At 35.2% G+C, this 20,939-nt stretch overlaps 2 protein-coding genes across 8 annotated transcripts; both read right to left on the bottom strand.

Moving 5' to 3' along the window:
* Positions 1-5,830: 5,830 nt before the first annotated feature.
* On the bottom strand, positions 5,831-9,504 carry LOC141287393 (uncharacterized). The gene is made up of 8 exons (XM_073819534.1): positions 9,373-9,504; positions 8,450-8,584; positions 8,170-8,343; positions 7,913-8,074; positions 7,702-7,809; positions 7,433-7,549; positions 7,232-7,288; positions 5,831-7,133 (listed from the first exon to the last, which is right to left on the bottom strand). Exons 1-8 carry the CDS (start codon positions 9,443-9,445, stop codon positions 6,334-6,336), a joined length of 1,626 nt encoding a protein of 541 aa, XP_073675635.1. The 5' UTR covers positions 9,446-9,504; the 3' UTR covers positions 5,831-6,333.
* Positions 9,505-9,676: 172 nt separating this feature from the next.
* Positions 9,677-20,620, bottom strand: LOC141287029 (uncharacterized). 7 transcript variants are annotated; one of them, XM_073819164.1, is made up of 15 exons: positions 20,525-20,620; positions 20,258-20,340; positions 19,640-19,702; positions 19,427-19,516; positions 19,090-19,200; positions 17,598-17,663; positions 17,309-17,371; positions 16,140-16,229; positions 15,453-15,635; positions 14,778-14,933; positions 14,101-14,259; positions 13,416-13,577; positions 12,757-12,987; positions 10,953-11,087; positions 9,677-10,843 (listed from the first exon to the last, which is right to left on the bottom strand). In XM_073819164.1, the coding sequence occupies exons 2-15, from the start codon at positions 20,277-20,279 to the stop codon at positions 10,062-10,064; spliced, it is 2,313 nt and encodes a 770-aa protein (XP_073675265.1). In that variant the 5' UTR covers positions 20,280-20,340; positions 20,525-20,620; the 3' UTR covers positions 9,677-10,061. The 7 variants fall into 7 exon arrangements, with proteins under 7 accessions (XP_073675265.1, XP_073675266.1, XP_073675267.1 ...); XM_073819165.1 differs by having other exon boundaries at positions 13,416-13,574; XM_073819166.1 differs by having other exon boundaries at positions 16,140-16,211.
* Between the last annotated feature and the right edge of the window lie 319 nt (positions 20,621-20,939).

The raw sequence follows: 20,939 nt of genomic DNA, 5'->3' as shown, positions 1-20,939 counted from the left end.
ACACGACTTATAAAATCTAAACAGAGTTGAAAACACTAGCTATCATACACTTGCTGACTTTGTAAAATAGTTAGTTACAGAGGAAAAACATTGTACACTAAACTACTAAGGATCACACACTACCAGACTTTTAAGTCATTCAAAATACAACAAACTTGAGAAGAAGCATGTGCCTTGTTTCTAGTAGACTCGTGAAAAATGAGAACAATGTTTTCTAAAACTGGCTCAAGGTATCAAATATGTTTGATATTCTCAGAGTGGATGGAACATAGTCCTGAAGCTAAACAATCAGAATCTGAACCATTTTATAATGTGATCTGTCAGTTTAAATCTCCAGATTGGCTCTGACCTTCAGCAACTAACATCAACATGTCCAGATTGTAAATCTGTTTGTATCTGTACATGTCTGTCTGTCTGTCTGTCTGTACACACATCAGAGACATGCTTTAGCACTGTTATTATTCAGTCGACTGTGTTTTCTTGGAGGCTCTTCTCTCCTGATGATCATCAGACCAGTGTCGAAAATGGTAAGCGTGTCAAAAAACTGAATAATGCACCAAATATATTCATTATTATAATACGACAGGAAGTTTTAAATCTTGAAAACTGATGTCAGGATATGCATGATGTTTTTAAATTTCATTACTGAATACATAATTTGAAACACTTCCAATATATGGCAAATTATGTGTCTCTTTACAGGCCCCCATGATTGCGTCTGTCATTGAACCAGCCTCCAAAACTATTGCTGCCATCTTCATACTATTAAAGCTAATTAAAGTAACAATTATTTTTCTACTAGACTTAAACTGAATATTTGGTTGAGACATATCAAGATGAATGGACATCTAATTTTTTTTCCATTGCTGTGTATGTTTTTGTGTCAGTATGAGTGTGTGTGTGAATGTGATAGTTTGGAGGTTGTGTTTACTGCTTTGACAGTGGCTGCCATGGTTTCAAGCCTGCTGCGCACCGTCACAGTTTTCCTTCACTGTGGACCAAGCCATGAATTGTGAGTGTAATCTTCACATATCAGTGTCTCTAGTCTAGTGTCATCAGACAGGATTGCAGAAATGATAATGATGTTTTGTCTGCCATAAACCTTAGTCAGGGTAGTGCCATGTTTCATTTTTGACAGGGATTAAAGGGATAGTTCACCCAAAATGAAAATTCTGTCATTAATTACCCACCCTGATGTCATTCCAAACCTGTAAGACCTTTGTTCATTTTATGAAAACAAATTAAGATGTTTTTGATGAAATCTGAGAGCTTTCTGACCCTGCATAGATAGCAACGCAACTACCTCGTTCAAGGCCGAGAACGGTAGTATGGACATTTGAAGGAGAAGTTCACTTCCAGAACAAACATTTACAGATAATATACTCACCTCATTGTCATCCAAGATATTCACGTCTTTCTTTCTTCAGCCGTAAAGAAATTTAGTTTTTTGAGGAAAACATTTTAGGATTTTTCTCCATATAGTGGACTTCAATGATGCCCGGTGAGTTTGAACTTCCAAAATGCTGTTTAAATGCAGCTTCAAAGGGCTCTAAATGATCCCAGGCGATTAAGTCTTATCTAGCAAAACAGTCGGTTATTTTCTAAAACAAATTTACAATTTATATACTTTTTAACCTCAAATGCTCATCTTGTTTAGCTCTTCGTGTACTCGGTATATCTCTAACCTTCAAGCCAGGTTATGTCGAAAAACTCCCATCTCATTTTCTCCTCCAACATCAAAATCAATCTACAGCGCTGCCGACCCAGTGTTTACAAAGTGAACATGCAAAGAAGATCAAACTCTCTTTTGTAGAAAATTAGATGGGAGTTTTTCCACATACTTCCACTGTCTTGAACTAGAATACACAGAGTTCACGCATAGCTAGTCAAGACGAGCATTTGAGTAAGAGTTTAAAAAGTATATAAATTGTAATTTTATTAGAAAAAAACTGTTATTTCACTAGATAAGACCCTTCTTCCTTGCCTGGGATTTAGATTAAGAGCCCTTCAAAGCTGAATTTAAACTGCATTTTTGAAAGTTCAAACTCACAGGGACCATAGAAGTCCACTATACATTAAGAGAAATCCTGAAATGTTTTCCTCAAAAAACATAATTGCTTTATGACTGAAGAAGGAAAAACATCTTGGATGACAAGGTGGTGAGTAAATTATCTGTACATTTTTGTTCTGGAAGTGAACTTCTCTTTTAATTGTTAAAATAGTCCATGTGACATCAGTGGTTCAACCTTAATTTTATGAAGCTTCGAGAATACTTTTTGTGTGCAAAGAAAACTAAAATAATGACTTAAATGATTATTTTGAATTTAATGGTCTAAAAACTTTGACTTGCAGAAGGAAGTGTTGGATCTGTGCCATTATAATGGTTGACCTAATAAATACTGTTATTACAGGTAAGGTTCAGTTTAGTGCATTCAAGTGTTTTGTAAAACACTAATGACATTTCCATTATTTTTGCAGATTGGTGTAGGTGAAAATAATTATGTAAAATCTCATCCAAACTTATTAAAAGCTATTTCAGATTTACCTAATTAAGAATTGTTAGGTTATAATCCTTTTTTTTCTATTTGTACTGTAGCAACTGCAATATTCTTTGGAATGTGGTGCTTTCAAGAGCACTGGCTGCCAATACTAATGGGAGTTTTTGTTATTTGGGAGGTCATGTATTATCTCAGCTCAGTTTGCTTTAAACAGATGGAAAAACACGAGTCAAGAAAAAAACTCAGAGGTAAGTATCCACAGTACCAACTGACTCAAGGCACCAGTGAGATTCCCAAATAACCTCATAAATAAACTTTATGGACTTTAAAAGAATGTGTGTTATCAGTCACACCCAGACACAGTGGTGTACTTCCTTATGCATGCCTGTGAACTGATTTTCTCATATTTTATTAATGTCCATAAAGACTTATTTGTTTGTGTTTGTATGTTTTTTTTTCAGAAAATCAGAAAATCAGAAAAAGGGTAAGTGAACTTCTTCATATCTTTTGTTTGTGTACATAGATTCATTATGTTCTCACCTCAGTTGCTTATTACACATGTATTTGTCTATAAAATAAACTTTACTATTTCTTTTACTAATAAACTTTGTATTTTTGTATTTATAAACTTTGCATCGGACCATCAACATCCTCAACAACTTATGAACTCACTAAAATAACCATGCACAACAATATTATTATGTTAAATATAACACATGAAACCTCTTTTCTTTTTTATTTACAGATATCCCCATGGTTGTTTATGTTCATCATCTTTTCAGTGTTTAATGTAATGTTTACAGTTGCACTCATGACAGGAGTGTTTTTGGTCGAAGCGAAAAATTGTTGAAGGAACATCTGCAGATTCTTTGGTTATCTTGGTACATTTGTAGGACTAAGTGAATATGGTGTTTTAGATAGTAATAATATTGCTATTTACCTGTTTCAAAGTTATGTTATATGCTTATTTTAAGTTGATGCCATCGATACTTTAAGTTAAAGATGCTTACAATTGCAAAATTTGCTTTGTTAGAATGAGAAAGCAACAATTATGAAAGACATGCTTATGAGTTAATGCTATGTGATCAACCACAAAGGTTAACAAGAGTGTACACAGGGGTGAAGAGAGCATGTTGCAACCCCAAGCAGAGTTGAGGCAGATGAAGACCTTGAAGAGGAAACGGGAAAAACGAGACGCAGACAGCAATGTAAGAGACAAAGGAAAGACCACCACCTTATTAAAAATGAGTATCAGAGACTGACCTACAACAGCTTTTTTATGATTATTGGCTCAAAATAACATTGTAAAGGCCTGTTCACACTAAGGATGATAACTATAACAAAAGCAATGGTTTATTTGTATAAGAACAGAGAAGTCCACATCACAGATATGACAATAACGACACAGATGGACAATATAGTTGGAGTTGGAGTTTCAGAGATTTTTTCCCAGCTGATGAACAATAAAAACATTGACAGCCAATCAAAACCTATTTGATTTTTTAGGAGCAAATAACAAAATGTCAAAGCATATTTACAATAAACAGAACATCATTATGCATTGGTGTGGACGCTAAAATAGTTATCCTTATAGTTACTGTTTTTCATGAACGGACCTTAAGATTCCAGTCTTACACCTTTATTACTTCAACTAACTTACTGTGCAATATTCATTTGTATATGTATTTGTAAATTCAGTTTTTTTATTGTAGGTTTTGTAATCATTTTTTATTATTGTAAGTTACTGTAAGTGAAGGAGTACAGTGGTGTGAAAAATACTTAAATTAAATTAATTGAATTAATTAAAAGCTTCATTTTGGTTACTCTTGGAGACTCAAATGAAGTGCACTTATATGTCACAATGTAAAATAAACATATTTATACAAAGATAATCACCCCATAAATTGTCTCTGAGGTTGTGTCTGTTCAGTGTTTCGACACTAAAACATTTACACAATTACAATCATGTAATACTGGATTGCAAAATACTAACAACTGTTTCAATAACATCTTGTACTTCCTGATGTGTCTCTCATTCCATCAACAATTAAAAAGTATTGATTGGGCCAAAATCCAGTTCTCTGTTTACTTTTCTGCCTAACTGACCACAATTCAAATAAAAGCTCAATACTTTAAAGATTATTAAAGATTTAGATAAATCTAAATACTTTAGATTTGTTTCTATAAAACAATGAAACTTACATGAACTTTGCACTTCTTCAGTAGATATCATTATGAAAATTCTTCCTGGAGCACTTGAAGTACATGACAGTGTTGAGTCATGTCACCAGCAGACCCACATTCAATTTGCACTCACTCCTCTGTGTGTGTGTTTCTACAACTTGAAAAGATTGCTTATGCTTTCAGCTACCATGTATTTGTGTTCACAGTACATATAGAAATTAACATTGAAGTATTTTGCCAGCTAGCTATTTTATTGTATGCGTTGATGTGAGAAAAGGGAAACATAAAACATTTGAGACACAGATGCAGTTTTTATGACGAACAGACTGCTGACAACAAATAATCAAGACTTCCTTTGATTAATAACTATGCAACTCATAAAAAGCACTGTTTAACAACTGTAATTCATACATTCTACAAAACGGTAAAATAGTAAGAAGTCTCTGAATAACCCATACGAATATGTCTACAAAAGTCTTGGATGCGGTTAAAAAAAAACTAAAATGTACCCACCTTTTTCTTCGCGTGGAATGAGCACGGCCATTTGTAAATTTTATGGGTCTGGCTTCAGGTCTCATTAGCGTCCAGCTATTTTTAGCTGTACAAAACAGCTCGTTTTGCTGCTTATATTGCAAATCTTTCCATAAAATTTTAACATATCTTAATTATGAGAACAACAGGTTTGTACTGCAAACAGTTTTACCATTTACTGCATGTTGTTCTTTTTCTCGCTATTTCCCTACAGCGAATAATGAACCAGAAGTCTCACCCAAGGTTAAAATGATTAAAATTGGCAGCAATGACATTGATAATGCTTTAAAAAAAACATGGTTTCAACAAACATTAATTTAAAAAAAGTTTCTTAAGCACCAAATCTGGATTTTAGAATGATTTCTGAAGGTTCCGGATTACTAACAAATCCTGGAGTAATTGCTGCTGCAAATTCAGTTTTGCCATTACAAAATATAACGCTTTTTATATATTAATTTGCAAAAGCATTTTAGAATATTGATTTTTTTTTTTTATTGTGAAACACTTATTTCAAAACATTTAAAAGATATCACTCCAAACTTTTGAATGTTAAAACAGGAGCTATGGCAAAAAAAGTGCATTAAACAGAGGACAAGAAAATGATACTCACAACAAGAAAAGAAATATAGACTCACTTTTAATTATTATAATCTTGTCACACAAATATGTAACACCAAACCCAAACTAACTTTTGATTAGTAAAAAGACACCAGCTTACAATTCAGAGTTTATCTTCAAAAATCAGTGCAAAACTTCAGTCATTACTGCACCTGGCCTTAGGAATGAATGCACAACAATACATTTTCTGATTAATATTGTAAGCCAAAAGCTTACTATATAACGCCAAATGCATTATTATTATCATTATTATATGATCAAGTGTCTGCCTTCATACACATATTATCAAAGGAAACAAAGAACAAAACAAAAGCAAATACAAAACCATTTGTATAAAACATTTATAAACAAATACATTTTTTAAAAACCTCTTTGGAAAAAAACATCTTCTATGTACATTTATGTGGTCTGCACATCCATGAACTAGACCTTTAACTCAAAATTTTACAAAATGACTTATCCAGCCCAATACAGTGATGCAATCTATTGATTTTCTGTAAGGTTATGCCCCACAGCCCTGCTGTTCAATTTTCTCCTCTGCTGCCACCGGGAGGATGAGGTGAGAAATTCTGCTCCACAGTCCACTCAGTTTATCCACATCCATTTGATTAAACCTAGTGGATTTATCTGAGATGACTAACTTCTGTTTTATATGGTCAAATACCATGTCCTCCACTGTACTTAGACTGGCCGTGGCTATTTCATCCACCGAAAGCATCACAGTAAAGACCAAGAAAACCTTCTTGTAAACTGCATTCTCGTGGTCACAGTAACGATAGAATATGAGCGTAGATCCAGGAGGGAGCTCTTCAAAACGGTGCACAACAGCTGCACGTTTATCACCTTCAAACGCTTCCTTAAGCGCTTCATCAATCTCCAGCTTGACCTGGTCACTGTCTTGCCCTCTTTTGGCAGCCCCTTCAATCTCTAAGATTGAAGCATTATGGGTAGCGGAGTACAGTGTGGCTAAGCTTCGAGCAAGGCAGCCCAACGTCCTTTCAGCCTGAAGGCCAGCAGTCAGAATTACGCTGACTGGTTCAGTGGGGTTGACCGTGTCCAGGTGGCTCTTAAGATGTTTCCCATTCCTCTTCCAAAACAATGAGTGCTGACTTGGAAAAAGAGCCTGTAGAGCTGCTAACTGCTGATCAAATTTCTCCATTGTTTCAGTGTGGGCCATGTCAGTTTTAGACATATGGGAGTGTAAGAACTTCTGATAGGCCAAAAAGCCAAAAAAGCCCAAAGCCAGTAATCCTATCAGTATCAGAGACCACCGAAGAAGCTTACATATGTACCAAGTCCAGGCTAAAAAAACATGAAATTCTGAATTTATAAAACACTGTGGATGTTAGACAAACTGTTTGTTTTAATAATAAAGGAATGGATGAATGTCTCAAAAATACCTTTAGAGGAGGAGGCTGGACTTGCTTTTGAGGTGACTGGTTTCAAAATGTTTAATTCTTGAATACAAAGTAAAAGAAATATGATCTACAAATTCTTCAGTATTATCCATTTACTGACAAAAGACAAAATTCTAAATGTAAAATTTTCTTTATCTTAACTAATAAAATATTAGAAAATTGACAAATATAAAACATTTTTACCTGTGCTTTTGTGATTAGTGGTTTGGTTTGTGATGGGATGTTTAATTGTTGGGTAGACGTAACTCTTCTGGGACTCAGTTGCTGAGTATCTAGTCCAATTGCCAAAACCAGGGGGATCTATGGTAAGAACACAACCTTTGAACAACTTGAATGAAAAAATTCAAACATACAGTAAAAACTTGATTAAGCATCATAATGAGCACTTTTACCAGGACAAATATGGCTACTTTAATATACATAATAAAAATACAATAAAAAGTTTTACAAACTTTTGTGTTTCTCTGTTACAGGATTCTGATAGTTCACGCTATTCCTATTTCTCAGTCTATACGCCACTTGTTGATTTTCCAATGGAACAGCACCCACACTAGGGGGATCTGCAATGAAAAAGATACTTGTGAGCAGTGGTGTGCACATGGGGAACAGGTCAGGGGTGGCTTGATTGTAATTCAAAAGGTAATTTTATTAATTATAACAAACCTCCATATTCTGTGACGTGTCTGTAATTTTCTGATTTGGGTATGGGTCTCTTAATGACCACAGTATTTAGATGAATATTTTTTTGTCTGTTGAGCAACACCTCACATGTCAGATTTTCTTTCCTTACATGGGTAGGATACGTTTCTTTTGTCCCAGGCTGGGCTGAGGAACACACAGAAGAAAATAACACTCCAGTTTAATATTATTTGATATGTTATATTATAACACTTATACTCATTCCTCATATAGAATCTAACTTTTCCAACTGGACTCCTGGTCCTGCTCGGCCTCCTCTTCTGAGCTCATATCCTGATCCTGGTCATCATTCTCACCCATCTCCACATCTGCGTTATCTGTTTGGTCTAACCCATCACCTTTCTCATTTACACCCTGTGTCTTCTCTTCAGGCTTTTGCTTCTTCACAGGGGATTCTGTGTTGGTTTTAATATATTAAAAAAATTGTACAAACATTAACAAGCAATAGATGTTTTGTCCAGAAAAAAAGAATTTAAAATGTAAACAAAAAAACATACATACCTTCATCATCCTGTTTAGTGAGACTCTTGGGCTCCTCGGATCCATTGACAGCTCTGGCTGCATCTTCAGCATCTTCTCGCATTTTTCGGGTTCTTTTGATTGGGGGTCTGGGTGTAAGAGCCTCACTAGATAAACCTAAATCAGAAGATGTACTGAGTAATTACCTTACAGAAATATGCCAAAAAACGGTTCGTTTTTGCTTGTGAGTCAGCAGAAAAGACACACATCTTGACAAGAAAATCACTTTAAAGTAAAGAGACACTAGCAACTATAAGACAGCAACTATTATAAGCTATTTTTTAATGAAATGTTGACACTAAATAATATATTGAAATTATATATTAAAATAGAATATTAGCGCTGTAGCTCGTGTATTTAAGCTAAACAGTGGATATTTTAAAAACGTAGCCAAACGTTAGTTAGCAAATATCAAAAGGTTACGTAACAAGCATCTTAATCTACTGGGAGAAAGGGAGTAGTTAGCTTTGGTAGTACATTTTTGTTCCGTATTATCAATAGTATTAGACGTAACGTTACACACTTATAAGAGAACCTGTACCAAAATTGCTAGGTGTAACGTTAACATAAAAATAAACTTAACGTGTCGGGATTGACCCCGAATTAATGCATTTTGCAATAATTGATAACAAAAACTGTTTGCAGGCACGCGATAAGCACATAATTCAAAAGCAAGCAGCGACTGCTTCCGTTTTTACGCTACGTTATACTGCTGTGTTCACAAGTTTCTATATGAAAAGGATAACGTTACACTTAACATAAAATATTGTCTTTCGCCTTTGATTACGGATTTGTTTCTTTGGCGATGGATAATATTTATTGTAGGTAAATAGTATTTGGTTCTTAATGGACGTTGCTGTAGTAACGTTACATTAAGCCACGTTAAGAGTATTACAAAGTCAAACCTGTGTTGGGTGCGTGTCTGGTGCTCCTCCTCCTAGTTGTAGGGCCATCTTTTTTAGAATCGCCTGAGTCCATTTGTGTTATATCTCACCACTTCTTATCAAACTTTTTACTTTTCGTGTGCAGTCGAAACCGGAAAGCGGAACATTAATGATGTTCTTCGTCGGAGCGACTTCTGTGGAACACAACTTCTCTCCGGAAATAGTTGAAACTAACTCAGTTTCACTTATGTAAATATGTTAGTACCATACAAGCATTCATTCATGTTCATCCCTGCCTTTTCTGTTGTCCATCAGAAACAAGTCATAGGAAGCAAAGAATATATTCATTTATTAAGGCACGTTTATTTTCTCTAATAAAGCTTTGAAGTAGGAAAAAACACAAATATAACACGTTCAATCCTGGGCAATCAAATGTACAGATTAAAAATAACTTTAATGTAGTACATAATTTAGATACAAACAGATCTACATAAAAATAAAGTAAGAAAAGCTATACAATTTTCCTTATTTTTTTCCTAATATACATTTCAAAATCTAAACAGTTATTTATTGTCAAAGAGAGAAAACTGAGGCCCATCATCCATACAGCAGCACACATCTATATGCATATAATTTTTGTTTGAATTCAAATATTGAGTCTATTTAAAGTAGAGAATATTTAAAGTAGTAATTTTTGCAAAAAGGTGTTTTTAAAATGATTTACCACAATCCCCACAGCCCTGCTGTTCAATATTGTCTTCTGCAGCCACTGGCAAGATGAGATGGGAAATTCTGCTCCAGAGTCCACTTAGTTTGTCAACGTCCATTTGATTAAACATTGCTGACTTGTCGTCGGACACAAACTTCTGTTTAATGTGCTCTTGAACCATCTCCTCAACTCTTCCTAGACTGACATTGGATGGCACTTCCACTTCTGCATCAAGCATTACAGTAAAAGCCAGGAAGATGTTTTTATAAGCCGCATTCTCATGGTCACAGTAACGGTAGAAGATGAGAGTGGATCCAGGCGGAAGCTCCTCAAAACGGTGGATGACTGCAGCAGACTTTTTACTATCAAAGGCATTTCTCAATTCACGATCAATATCCAGCTTCACCTGATCACTGTCTTGTGATGCTTTGCTTTTACCATTAATATTCAGAACTGAAGAGTTAACGGCAGTGGAAAAGGCTCGGGCTAAGCATCGGGCTAAGCAATCAAGTGTCTTTTCAGCTCTATGACCAGATGTCAGAATGAGACTGACGGGTTCAGAGGGGTTCTTAGTCTTTAGGTGGCGTCTGAGATGAATAAGACTCCTCCTCCAGAGCTCTGGACGCTGATTAGGAAAGCTAGTCTCAAGTTTTTCCATCTCCTGATTGAAAACTTCCACTACATTCAACTGGTTTGGTTTAGGTGGAGTTGAGTCAGGACTATGCATCAATGCACAGAACGCAGCCAACAGAATGACAACAATTGCAACAATCCGAAGTGTTTCTATGAGAAAAGAAATTAGTGAAGTGAAATATTGTCAGCTCTTTGAAAAAGTAGACAAATAATTTGTTTATAAGTCACTGTTAACAACAAAAAAACAACAACAACTCACTACTAATCCCTGTAGATGGGAGGTTCTGGTCTTGATCCTGGACATCATTTTCATTTCCCTCCACATTTTCTTCCATCTCTTTTTCATCTTTTACTTCTTTTTCTTCTACAGGCTTTTGGATATCAGGAGGGGATTCTGTTGATTTAAAGATAATGAGAACAAACATTAGCATACTAAAGATGCTGTCGTCACTGAAGTAGCCACAGTTCTGTTGTCTACAAGAGAACGTTGCATATTACAGTCGTGGCCAAAAGTTTTGAGAATGACACAAATATTATTTTTCACAAAGTTTGCTGCTCAACTGCTTTTAGATCTTTGTTTCAGTTGTTTCTGTGATGTACTGAAATATAATTACAAGCACTTCATACGTTTCAAAGGCTTTTATCAATAATTACATGACATTTATGCAAAGAGTCAGTATTTGCAGTGTTGGCCCTTCTTTTTCAGGACCTCTGCAATTCGACTGGGCATGCTCTCAATCAACTTCTGGGCCAAATCCTGACTGATAGCAACCCATTCTTTCATAATCACTTCTTGGAGTTTGTCAGAATTAGTGGGTTTTTGTTTGTCCACCCGCCTCTTGAGGATTTCAACGTCCTTATGGCACGGTGCTCCATCGTGCTGGAAAATGCATTGTTCTTCACCAAACTGCTGTTGGATTGTTGGAAGAAGTTGCTGTTGGAGGGTGTTTTGGTACCATTCTTTATACATGGCTGTGTTTTTGGGCAAAATTGTGAGTGAACCCACTCCCTTGGATGAGAAGCAACCCCACACATGAATGGTCTCAGGATGCTTTACTGTTGGCATGACGCAGGACTGATGGTAGCGCTCACCTTTTCTTCTCCGGACAAGCCTTTTTCCAGATGCCCCAAACAATCGGAAAGAGGCTTCATCTGAGAATATGACTTTGCCCCAGTTCTCAGCAGTCCATTCGCCATACTTTTTGCAGAAGATCAATCTGTCCCTGATGTTTTTTTTTGGAGAAAAGTGGATTCTTTGCTGCCCTTCTTGACACCAGGCCATCTTCCAAAAGTCTTGGCCTCACTGTGCGTGCAGATGCGCTCACACCTGCCTGCTGCCATTCCTGAGCAAGCTCTGCACTGGTGGCACTCCGATCCCGCAGCTGAATCCTCTTTAGGAGACGATCCTGGCACTTGCTGGACTTTCTTGGACGCACTGAAGCCTTCTTAACAATGCAGTGGAAAGTTTTTTTTGGGATTAAGTTAATTTTCATGGAAAGAAGGACTATGCAATTCATCTGATCACTATTCATAACATTCTGGAGTATATGCAAATTGCTATTATAAAAACTTCAGCAGCAACTTTTCCAATTTCCAATATTTATGTAATTCTCAAAACTTTTGGCCCCGACTGTATTAATTCATGAAACAAAAAAAAACAAAAAAAAGTTAATACTTAACGTTAAATAAAATTTAATACCTGACCTCTAACTCCCTGCATTTTTATATTTCCCTGTTCGGAGACTATTTTGACAAGCATTAATTCAGTTTGAATCAAAAAGCTTGATCATGATTTTCTGCCCTCCAGACCTACTATCCTCTTTTTTGGTGCATTATCTAGTGAAGAATCATCTATTTCGTTTGTTAAATTTATTATTGTCAGATACCTAACCTGGTTCCAACTTTAGAATAGCATATAAATGACAACAGATATAACAACACATCCTCTTGTCCAACAGGACAAAGAATGACGATATATAATACTGCTAATGCTCTTTGTTACACATCAGTGATGTGATGTGCTGAAAAAATACCACTATTAACAACAAAAAACAACAACTCACTATTAATCCCTGGTACAATGATCTGTGATTGGAGGTTCTGGTCTTGATCCTGGACTTCATTTTCATTTCCCTCCACATTTTCTTCTATCTCTTTCACTTCTTTCACTTCTTTCACTTCTTTTACTTCTTTCACTTCTTTCACTTCTTTTACTTCTTTTACTTCTTTTACTTCTTTTACTTCTTTTACTTCTTTTACTTCTACTACAGGCTTTTGGATATTAGGAGGGGATTCTGTTGATTTAAAGACAATAAGAACAAACATTAGCATACTAAAGATGCTTTGGTCACTGAAGTAGCCACAGTTCTGTTGTCTACAAGGGAATATTGCATATTAATAATTCATGAAACAAACAAAAAAAAGTTAATACTTAATGTTAAATAAAAGTTAATACTTGACCTCCAGACCTACTATCCTCTTTTTTGGTGCATTATCTAGTGAAGAATCATCTATTTTGTTTGTTAAATTTATTATTGTCAGATACCTAACCTGGTTCCAACTTTAGAATAGCATATAAATGACAACAGATATAACAACACATCCTCTTGTCCAACAGGACAAAGAATGACGATATATAATACTGCTAATGCTCTTTGTTACACATCAGTGATGTGATGTGCTGAAAAAATACCACTATTAACAACAAAAAACAACAACTCACTATTAATCCCTGGTACAATGATCTGCGATTGGAGGTTCTGGTCTTGATCCTGGACTTCATTTTCATTTCCCTCCACATTTTCTTCTATCTCTTTTACATCTTTCACTTCTTGTACTTCTTTTTCTTCTTCTACAGGCTTTTGGATATTAGGAGGGGATTCTGCTGATTTAAAGATAATGAGAACAAACATTAGCATACTAAAGATGCTTTGGTCACTGAAGTAGCCACAGTTCTGTTGTCTACAAGGGAATGTTGCATATTACTAATTCATGAAACAAACAAAAAAAAGTGAATCCTTAACGTTAAATAAAAGTAATTACTTGACCACTAACTCCCCGCACTTTGATATTTCCCTGTTCAGAGACTATTTTGACAAGCATTAATTCAGTTTGAATCAAAAAGCTTGATCATGATTTTCTGCCCTCCAGGCCTACTATACTCTTTTTTTGGTGCATTATCTAGTGAAGAATCATCTATTTCGTTTGTTAAATTTATTATTTTCAGACACCTAACCTGGTTCAAACTTTAGAATAGCATATAAATGACAACAGATATAACAACACATCCTCTTGTCCAACAGGACAAAGAATGACGATATATAATACTGCTAATGCTCTTTGTTACACATCAGTGATGTGATGTACTGGAAAAATACCACTATTAACAACAAAAAACAACAACTCACTATTAATCCCTGGTACAATGATCTGCGATTGGAGGTTCTGGTCTTGATCCTGGACTTCATTTTCATTTCCCTCCACATTTTCTTCTATCTCTTTTACATCTTTCACTTCTTTTACTTCTTTTTCTTCTTCTACAGGCTTTTGGATATTAGGAGGGGATTCTGTTGATTTAAAGACAATAAGAACAAACATTAGCATACTAAAGATGCTTTGGTCACTGAAGTAGCCACAGTTCTGTTGTCTACAAGGGAATGTTGCATATTACTAATTCATGAAACAAACAAAAAAAGGTGAATCCTTAACGTTAAATAAAAGTAATTACTTGACCACTAACTCCCCGCATTTTGATATTTCCCTGTTCAGAGACTATTTTGACAAGCATTAAATCAGTTTGAATCAAGAAGCATGATCATGATTTTCTGCCCTCCAGACCCATGCTCTTTTTTGGTGCATTATCTAGTGAAGAATCATTTTGTTTGTTAAATTTATTATTTTCAGACACCTAACCTGGTTCAAACTTTAGAATAGCATATAAATGACAACAGATATAACAACACATCCTCTTGTCCAACAGGACAAAGAATGACGATATATAATACTGCTAATGCTCTTTGTTACACATCAGTGATGTGATGTGCTGAAAAAATACCACTATTAACAACAAAAAACAACAACTCACTATTAATCCCTGGTACAATGATCTGTGATTGGAGGTTCTGGTCTTGATCCTGGAATTCATTTTCATTTCCCTCCACATTTTCTTCTATCTCTTTCACTTTCACTTCTTTCACTTCTTTTACTTCTTCCACAGGCTTTTGGATATTAGGAGGGGATTCTGTTGATTTAAAGATAATGAGAACAAACATTAGCATGCTAAAGATGCTTTGGTCACTGAAGTAGCCACAGTTCTGCTGTCTACAAGGGAATGTTGCATATTACTAATTCATGAAACAAACAAAAAAAAGTGAATACTTAACATTACATAAAAGTTAATACTTGACCTCTAACTCCCTGCATTTTGATATTTCCCTGTTCAGAGACTATTTTGACAAGCATTAAATCATTTTGAATCAAGAAGCATGATCATGATTTTCTGACCTCCAGACCTACTATCCTCTTTTTTGGTGCATTATCTAGTGAAGAATCATTTTGTTTGTTAAATGTATTATTTTCAGACACCTAACCTGGTTCAAACTTTAGAATAGCATATAAATGACAACAGATATAACAACACATCCTCTTGTCCAACAGGACAAAGAATGACGATATATAATACTGCTAATGCTCTTTGTTACACATCAGTGATGTGATGTGCTGAAAAAAATACCACTATTAACAACAAAAAACAACTCACTATTAATCCCTGGTACAATGATCTGCGATTGGAGGTTCTGGTCTTGATCCTGGAATTCATTTTCATTTCCCTCCACATTTTCTTCTATCTCTTTCACTTTCACTTCTTTCACTTCTTTTACTTCTTTTACTTCTTTTACTTCTTTTACTTCTTTTACAGGCTTTTGGATATTAGGAGGGGATTCTGTTGATTTAAAGACAATAAGAACAAACATTAGCATACTAAAGATGCTTTGGTCACTGAAGTAGCCACAGTTCTGTTGTCTACAAGGGAATGTTGCATATTACTAATTCATGAAACAAACAAAAAAAAGAGAATACTTAACATTACATAAAAGTTAATACTTGACATCTAACTCCCTGCATTTTGATATTTCCCTGTTCAGAGACTATTTTGACAAGCATTAAATCAGTTTGAATCAAGAAGCATGATCATGATTTTCTGCCCTCCAGACCTACTATCCTCTTTTTTGGTGCATTATCTAGTGAAGAATCATCTATTTCGTTTGTTAAATTTTATTATTTTCAGACACTTAACCTGGTTCCAACTTAAGAATAGCATATAAATGACAACAGATATAACAACACATCCTCTTGTCCAACAGGACAAAGAATGACGATATATAGTACTGCAAATGCTCTTTGTTACACATCAGTGATGAGATGTGCTGAAAAAATACTAACTCACTCTCATTCTCTTGAACACTCTCTGGTTGGCTGATGTGTGGAATTCCAAATAAGGTGTTATCTTGCACTGACCCTAAAAAAATGGCAATAGCTTTTAAAAGTAAAAATAAAACAACACTTTACAAATGGGAACAACAATTGACCTAATCTAGAAATTTGATTCTAAAATGTACAAAAATGATTTAATATGACATACTGCAGGTGGAATAGCTTCATTTATCTCGATAAATTAAAAACACACAATTAATGTCACATAACAAGCATTATACTATTATACTAATAATAAGTATGTATTATACTATGGGGCCGTTGAATGCTTGAATCTGATTGGCTGACAAATGTTCTAATGGTGTGCATTATTTTCAGGGAAACGCACATTGAACGTAGTTCCAGGCAGCTCTTGACCCCATTACATGTCTATATCAGTTTGCCACACTATTTCAGTTATATCAAAGATCCTTACAGCCCAAAACAACAAAATAACCAAAACCCACACCGACACTGGCCAAACAAAGAAATACACTAAACAGTAGGATAAAAACAACAGATTATTTCCATGTTTTTACCACAATGTTACGTTTCATTATGTACGGAAAGCACATACACAATTTTTCCCACTCTCCCTTACAGACGCACACACATACTGTTTGCAGACACGTTGGCATACGCGCTAATGTTGTTAGCACTGTTCTGATGATTACCAACTACACATGACATTTCTCACAAGCAAGGTAACAGAGAGAGACGATTCTGCCAATCACTTTTGAGAGACACACAGACTTGAGAGAGGTAATTCACAAGCTTAATCTCTCTCTCCCTCTCTATTTCTGTCTTTTTGCCTGTCTGTCGGTCTGTCTAAACTTCATTATTAACTGCATTAGTTTGCTATCAACGGCTCAAGTGTCGTTACTATGTCTAAAATGACGTTTTGGAATTAGCAACAAAGGCTTTGGATGAGATGCGTAAGAAATTAATCCCACTCACAACAGCGGTTTAAGGACAAAAAACGGACGAATGTCTTGAAATATATCATCTCATAACTCATGACAACCATGCAATTAAAAATTTGTATCGATTGACAGCCCTATATTTTAGCTATTTTGTTGAGAATAGCTGTTAAGGTTCTACGTTCTGATTCTTAACCATAAATAATATGATGTGCAAGCATACCTTTTTGTTTCTCCACAAGTTTACTGCTATTCTCACTTGCTGTATCAGGGTCTGGGTTAGACTCTGTGTGTCAAACAAAGAAAATATACAGTGTCATGTGTAATAACAACTTAAACAGTGATGTAAAGTATTACAACAAATAATAAACCTGTAATTAGGGCTGCTCAATTACAGCAAAAATCATAACCACGATTATTTAATGTCACACTGATCTCTTATGCAAATTTTAACCACTAAATGTAGCCACTGTAAACTCTCTAAACATTAATAATATGATGTGCAAGGATACCTTTTGGTTTCTCCACAGGTTTACTGCTATTCGCACTTGTAGTATTAGTGTCTGTGTTAGACTCCCCTGTGTGTCAGACAAGGAAAATATACAGTGTTGTGTGAACAAATAATAAATCTGTAATTAGGGCTGCTCAATTACAGCAAAAATCATAATCACAATTATTTTTATGATTTTGCACCGTTGTATCATTGCAAATTGCAATGTAGCACAAAACTGCTTTATCCAATTATCATATTTTCTTAATTGTTGGAAGAAAAAAATCTTAATCGAAAATAAAATCTGATTAATTGCACAAACAATCTGTAATTTTCATAAACTTGTCATACTGATCTCTGCATTTTTTTTTTTTTTTGTTACATGACAAAGAATAACTAAATATAGCCACTGTGAACTATCTAAACATTAATACAGGGCTCGAAATTAACTTTTTTACTTGGTAGCACTGGTGCTCCCAAAATTTAGGAGCACCTAATTTCTTTTTAGTAATGTGCCAAACTTGATTCTTCATGGCCAATTCTGATTTTATAAGCAAATGGGCTAATTCTGAAAGCCTTTTTTATATATTTATATGAGTAAATATGAGTATTTATATGAGTACATGAACAAAATGTTTATTTTCTCTACTATAGGTAGAGCCATTTAAATTAGAGGCAACCACTGCATTTTTAAACAATCAACAGTATAAACAACAAAAAATAAAGGACACTTCTTTCGTCGCGTATAGACAATAAATGCAGGCATGATCAAAGTAGGCTACTCTTTCAATATTCCAAGTGCAAATAGAGACCGAATTTTTCAAGCATGATACAGAGCTATAGACACTACACAACTTATTATAGACCACATACTAATAACAGCCTAGATATTTTATGTAGCCTAATTTGCGCGCATTGGGAAGTCGCTCTCTAAACGTGGGGTATTAAAATTGCTTTTGAATGCGCGTGCGCGTTTTACTTTTGGTTTCGTTTTAACGACTGCACGAAACTCTCCACGGCGCGGAGCGTGCATTCTACAATACAAGATATTACTTTAACAAAACCATTTGAAAGTGGGAGGACACAAACGGGATTTTGAAAAGCGTGTCCTCAGTGGAAATTACGCCCCTGCGTGAGTGCCGCTGAGTTATCATTTGATGTGAATGTATGCCGCGTTGTACAGTATATTGAGACGGAGGCGCCAGAATTGTATCTGACAAAGTACGCTGTAGCACAAAATATACAGATTTCTTCAAAGCAGATTGTGGAGACCTTTTAATTGTCAACAATCAAAAGAGAGAACGGCGAACCTGTCACTGCATCAGCTCACAGCAGTCTGTACAGTAGTTAGAAAGCGAAAGTAAAGAAATGAAACCAAGTCGCACCACAACAATTTCTCGCACTCGCACATATGCTCCCAAATACATTTTGAGGTCGCGCAGATTAAATTTTGGGAGCATATGCGACCAAAACGGTCGCAATTTCGAGCCCTGTAATATGAAGGGCAAGCATACCTTCTTGTTTTATCTTAGATCCACTGCTATCCACACTTTCCACTGTTGCATCATTGTCTGGGTTAGACTCAGGGTCATTCCTGTGACTGGATTGCTCTGGGATTGTCTCCTCTGTGTATTAGACAAAGAAAAGTTTGGACACCAGTATAAAGCATTCTGTCAGGACTAATTTTGTTAAAGGTAACTGACAATTAGCATACAGTTTAGATTGGCTTTATGATTCTGTTCTGCTCTCTCAAGAACTCCCTGCCTATCAAGCTAAACGTAGCTGTCACACATAAAGAACATAATGTAAAATTAGACTTTCCATTATCAATAATATGATGTGAGAAAATACCTAATTGTCTCTCTTCATGTTGTTTGCCCTTCTCTATGTGCTTTTTTTGCATGTCCAAGTGCTGCTTTGTGTTCATTTCTTCTGGCTTCTCTGTGTCAGACAAATAAACAGTGCATTGCATATTATTTGCATTTATTAAAATTCCTACAACCATTTTAACAAGCATCACGCAGATCATAAAACAGTTTAAATGTATCTTTATACTACACTTACTATTAATCTCTGTAGTTTCCTTACATGACAGAGAACTACTTGGTGGATCAGGTAATTCTGCATCTGAAAAAAGGAAAAAAGCAGTCCAGGTTTTTAAAGACCCATTAAATAACTTCAGTACAGTTTTCATTCTTTCTTCTGTTGACATGTTTCCTATTATTCCTCTTGTTGTTTTCTCATGGGCTGGTCAATTTTGAGGTTTTGGGCTTTTTTGCTTCAATGTCTTCTTTCATACTTGTGGAAAGAAAACATCTAAAATGCAAATTTCTTATCACACTTTATCTACTCTCATCTGTAGATGTGAATCACAGTACATATCTACAGCACTAACATTCACCAAACTTTCCAGTTTTATTACTTCCTATATTCAGAAGGTTTGTATTATATCATTCGTCATTTATATACCATTATTGTATTTGCCTTTGACAGTATTTTCTGATTTACAGAGTGAAAAAATGTAAAAACATTTAATAAGTCAACAAAACGAAAGTAATTTTAACCTGACTTTATTCAATGTTCAGATATCAGTCAATGCAAATGGGTCTATATTTAAAAAGACAATGCTTCATTTGCATATAACATAGCACATAACATTTCAAGAACATTTTATATATTTACCACCGTTGCCTTTGTTTGCCATTGCTCTCACAAATGCTTCCTTTATCAATGTGTTGTGTTGAAGAAGATCTTTTGAAATGCACCTGAATGTATAAACAACAGCACATTAACAAACATGTCAACCACAAACGCCCCGGTAAAACAAAAATACAGTGATATTTAAACAGTTAACGTTAATGAAGGCGGAACATTAGAACCTGTAATACAGCAAACGCGGTTGCTAAAACAACGCTGACACGTAGAACAAATACCTAAATACATACTTACCCAGCTGTCAGTCATAGATAATATTTCGGATTTTGCCCTAACTGACAAATCACACTTGCATGGCCAACTGCGCCACTGTTCTTCCGGGTGGTGCTGGGAACTGTGTGGTTTAGTCATTTTGTTTCCCTCGGAGGTTTTCTGAGGAGGGACATTATGTCCGCAAGTGCGAGAAATAAAATGTTTATAGGAATTATAAATGTTACAATTACTTAAAAGCAATAAAAACCAAAATATGTACAAGCACTTTATTACTTTAAAATGAACTTCATAAATCCTATTTCACAAACCAATTAAGCTACAAAAACAACTATAAATATAGTCTTACGTGCAATACGGTCTCATTTTCATTTTCTTTCATTTTTAATTTTTCTTTCATTGGCTCATTTTCTTTATTATCCATGACGAGCCCCTCATC

Source organism: Garra rufa, chromosome 15, assembly GCF_049309525.1.
Source record: "Garra rufa chromosome 15, GarRuf1.0, whole genome shotgun sequence".
NCBI lineage: Eukaryota > Metazoa > Chordata > Actinopteri > Cypriniformes > Cyprinidae > Garra > Garra rufa.
The sequence above is the reverse complement of the archived record's forward strand: the minus strand, read 5'-3'. Positions and strand labels throughout refer to the sequence as shown.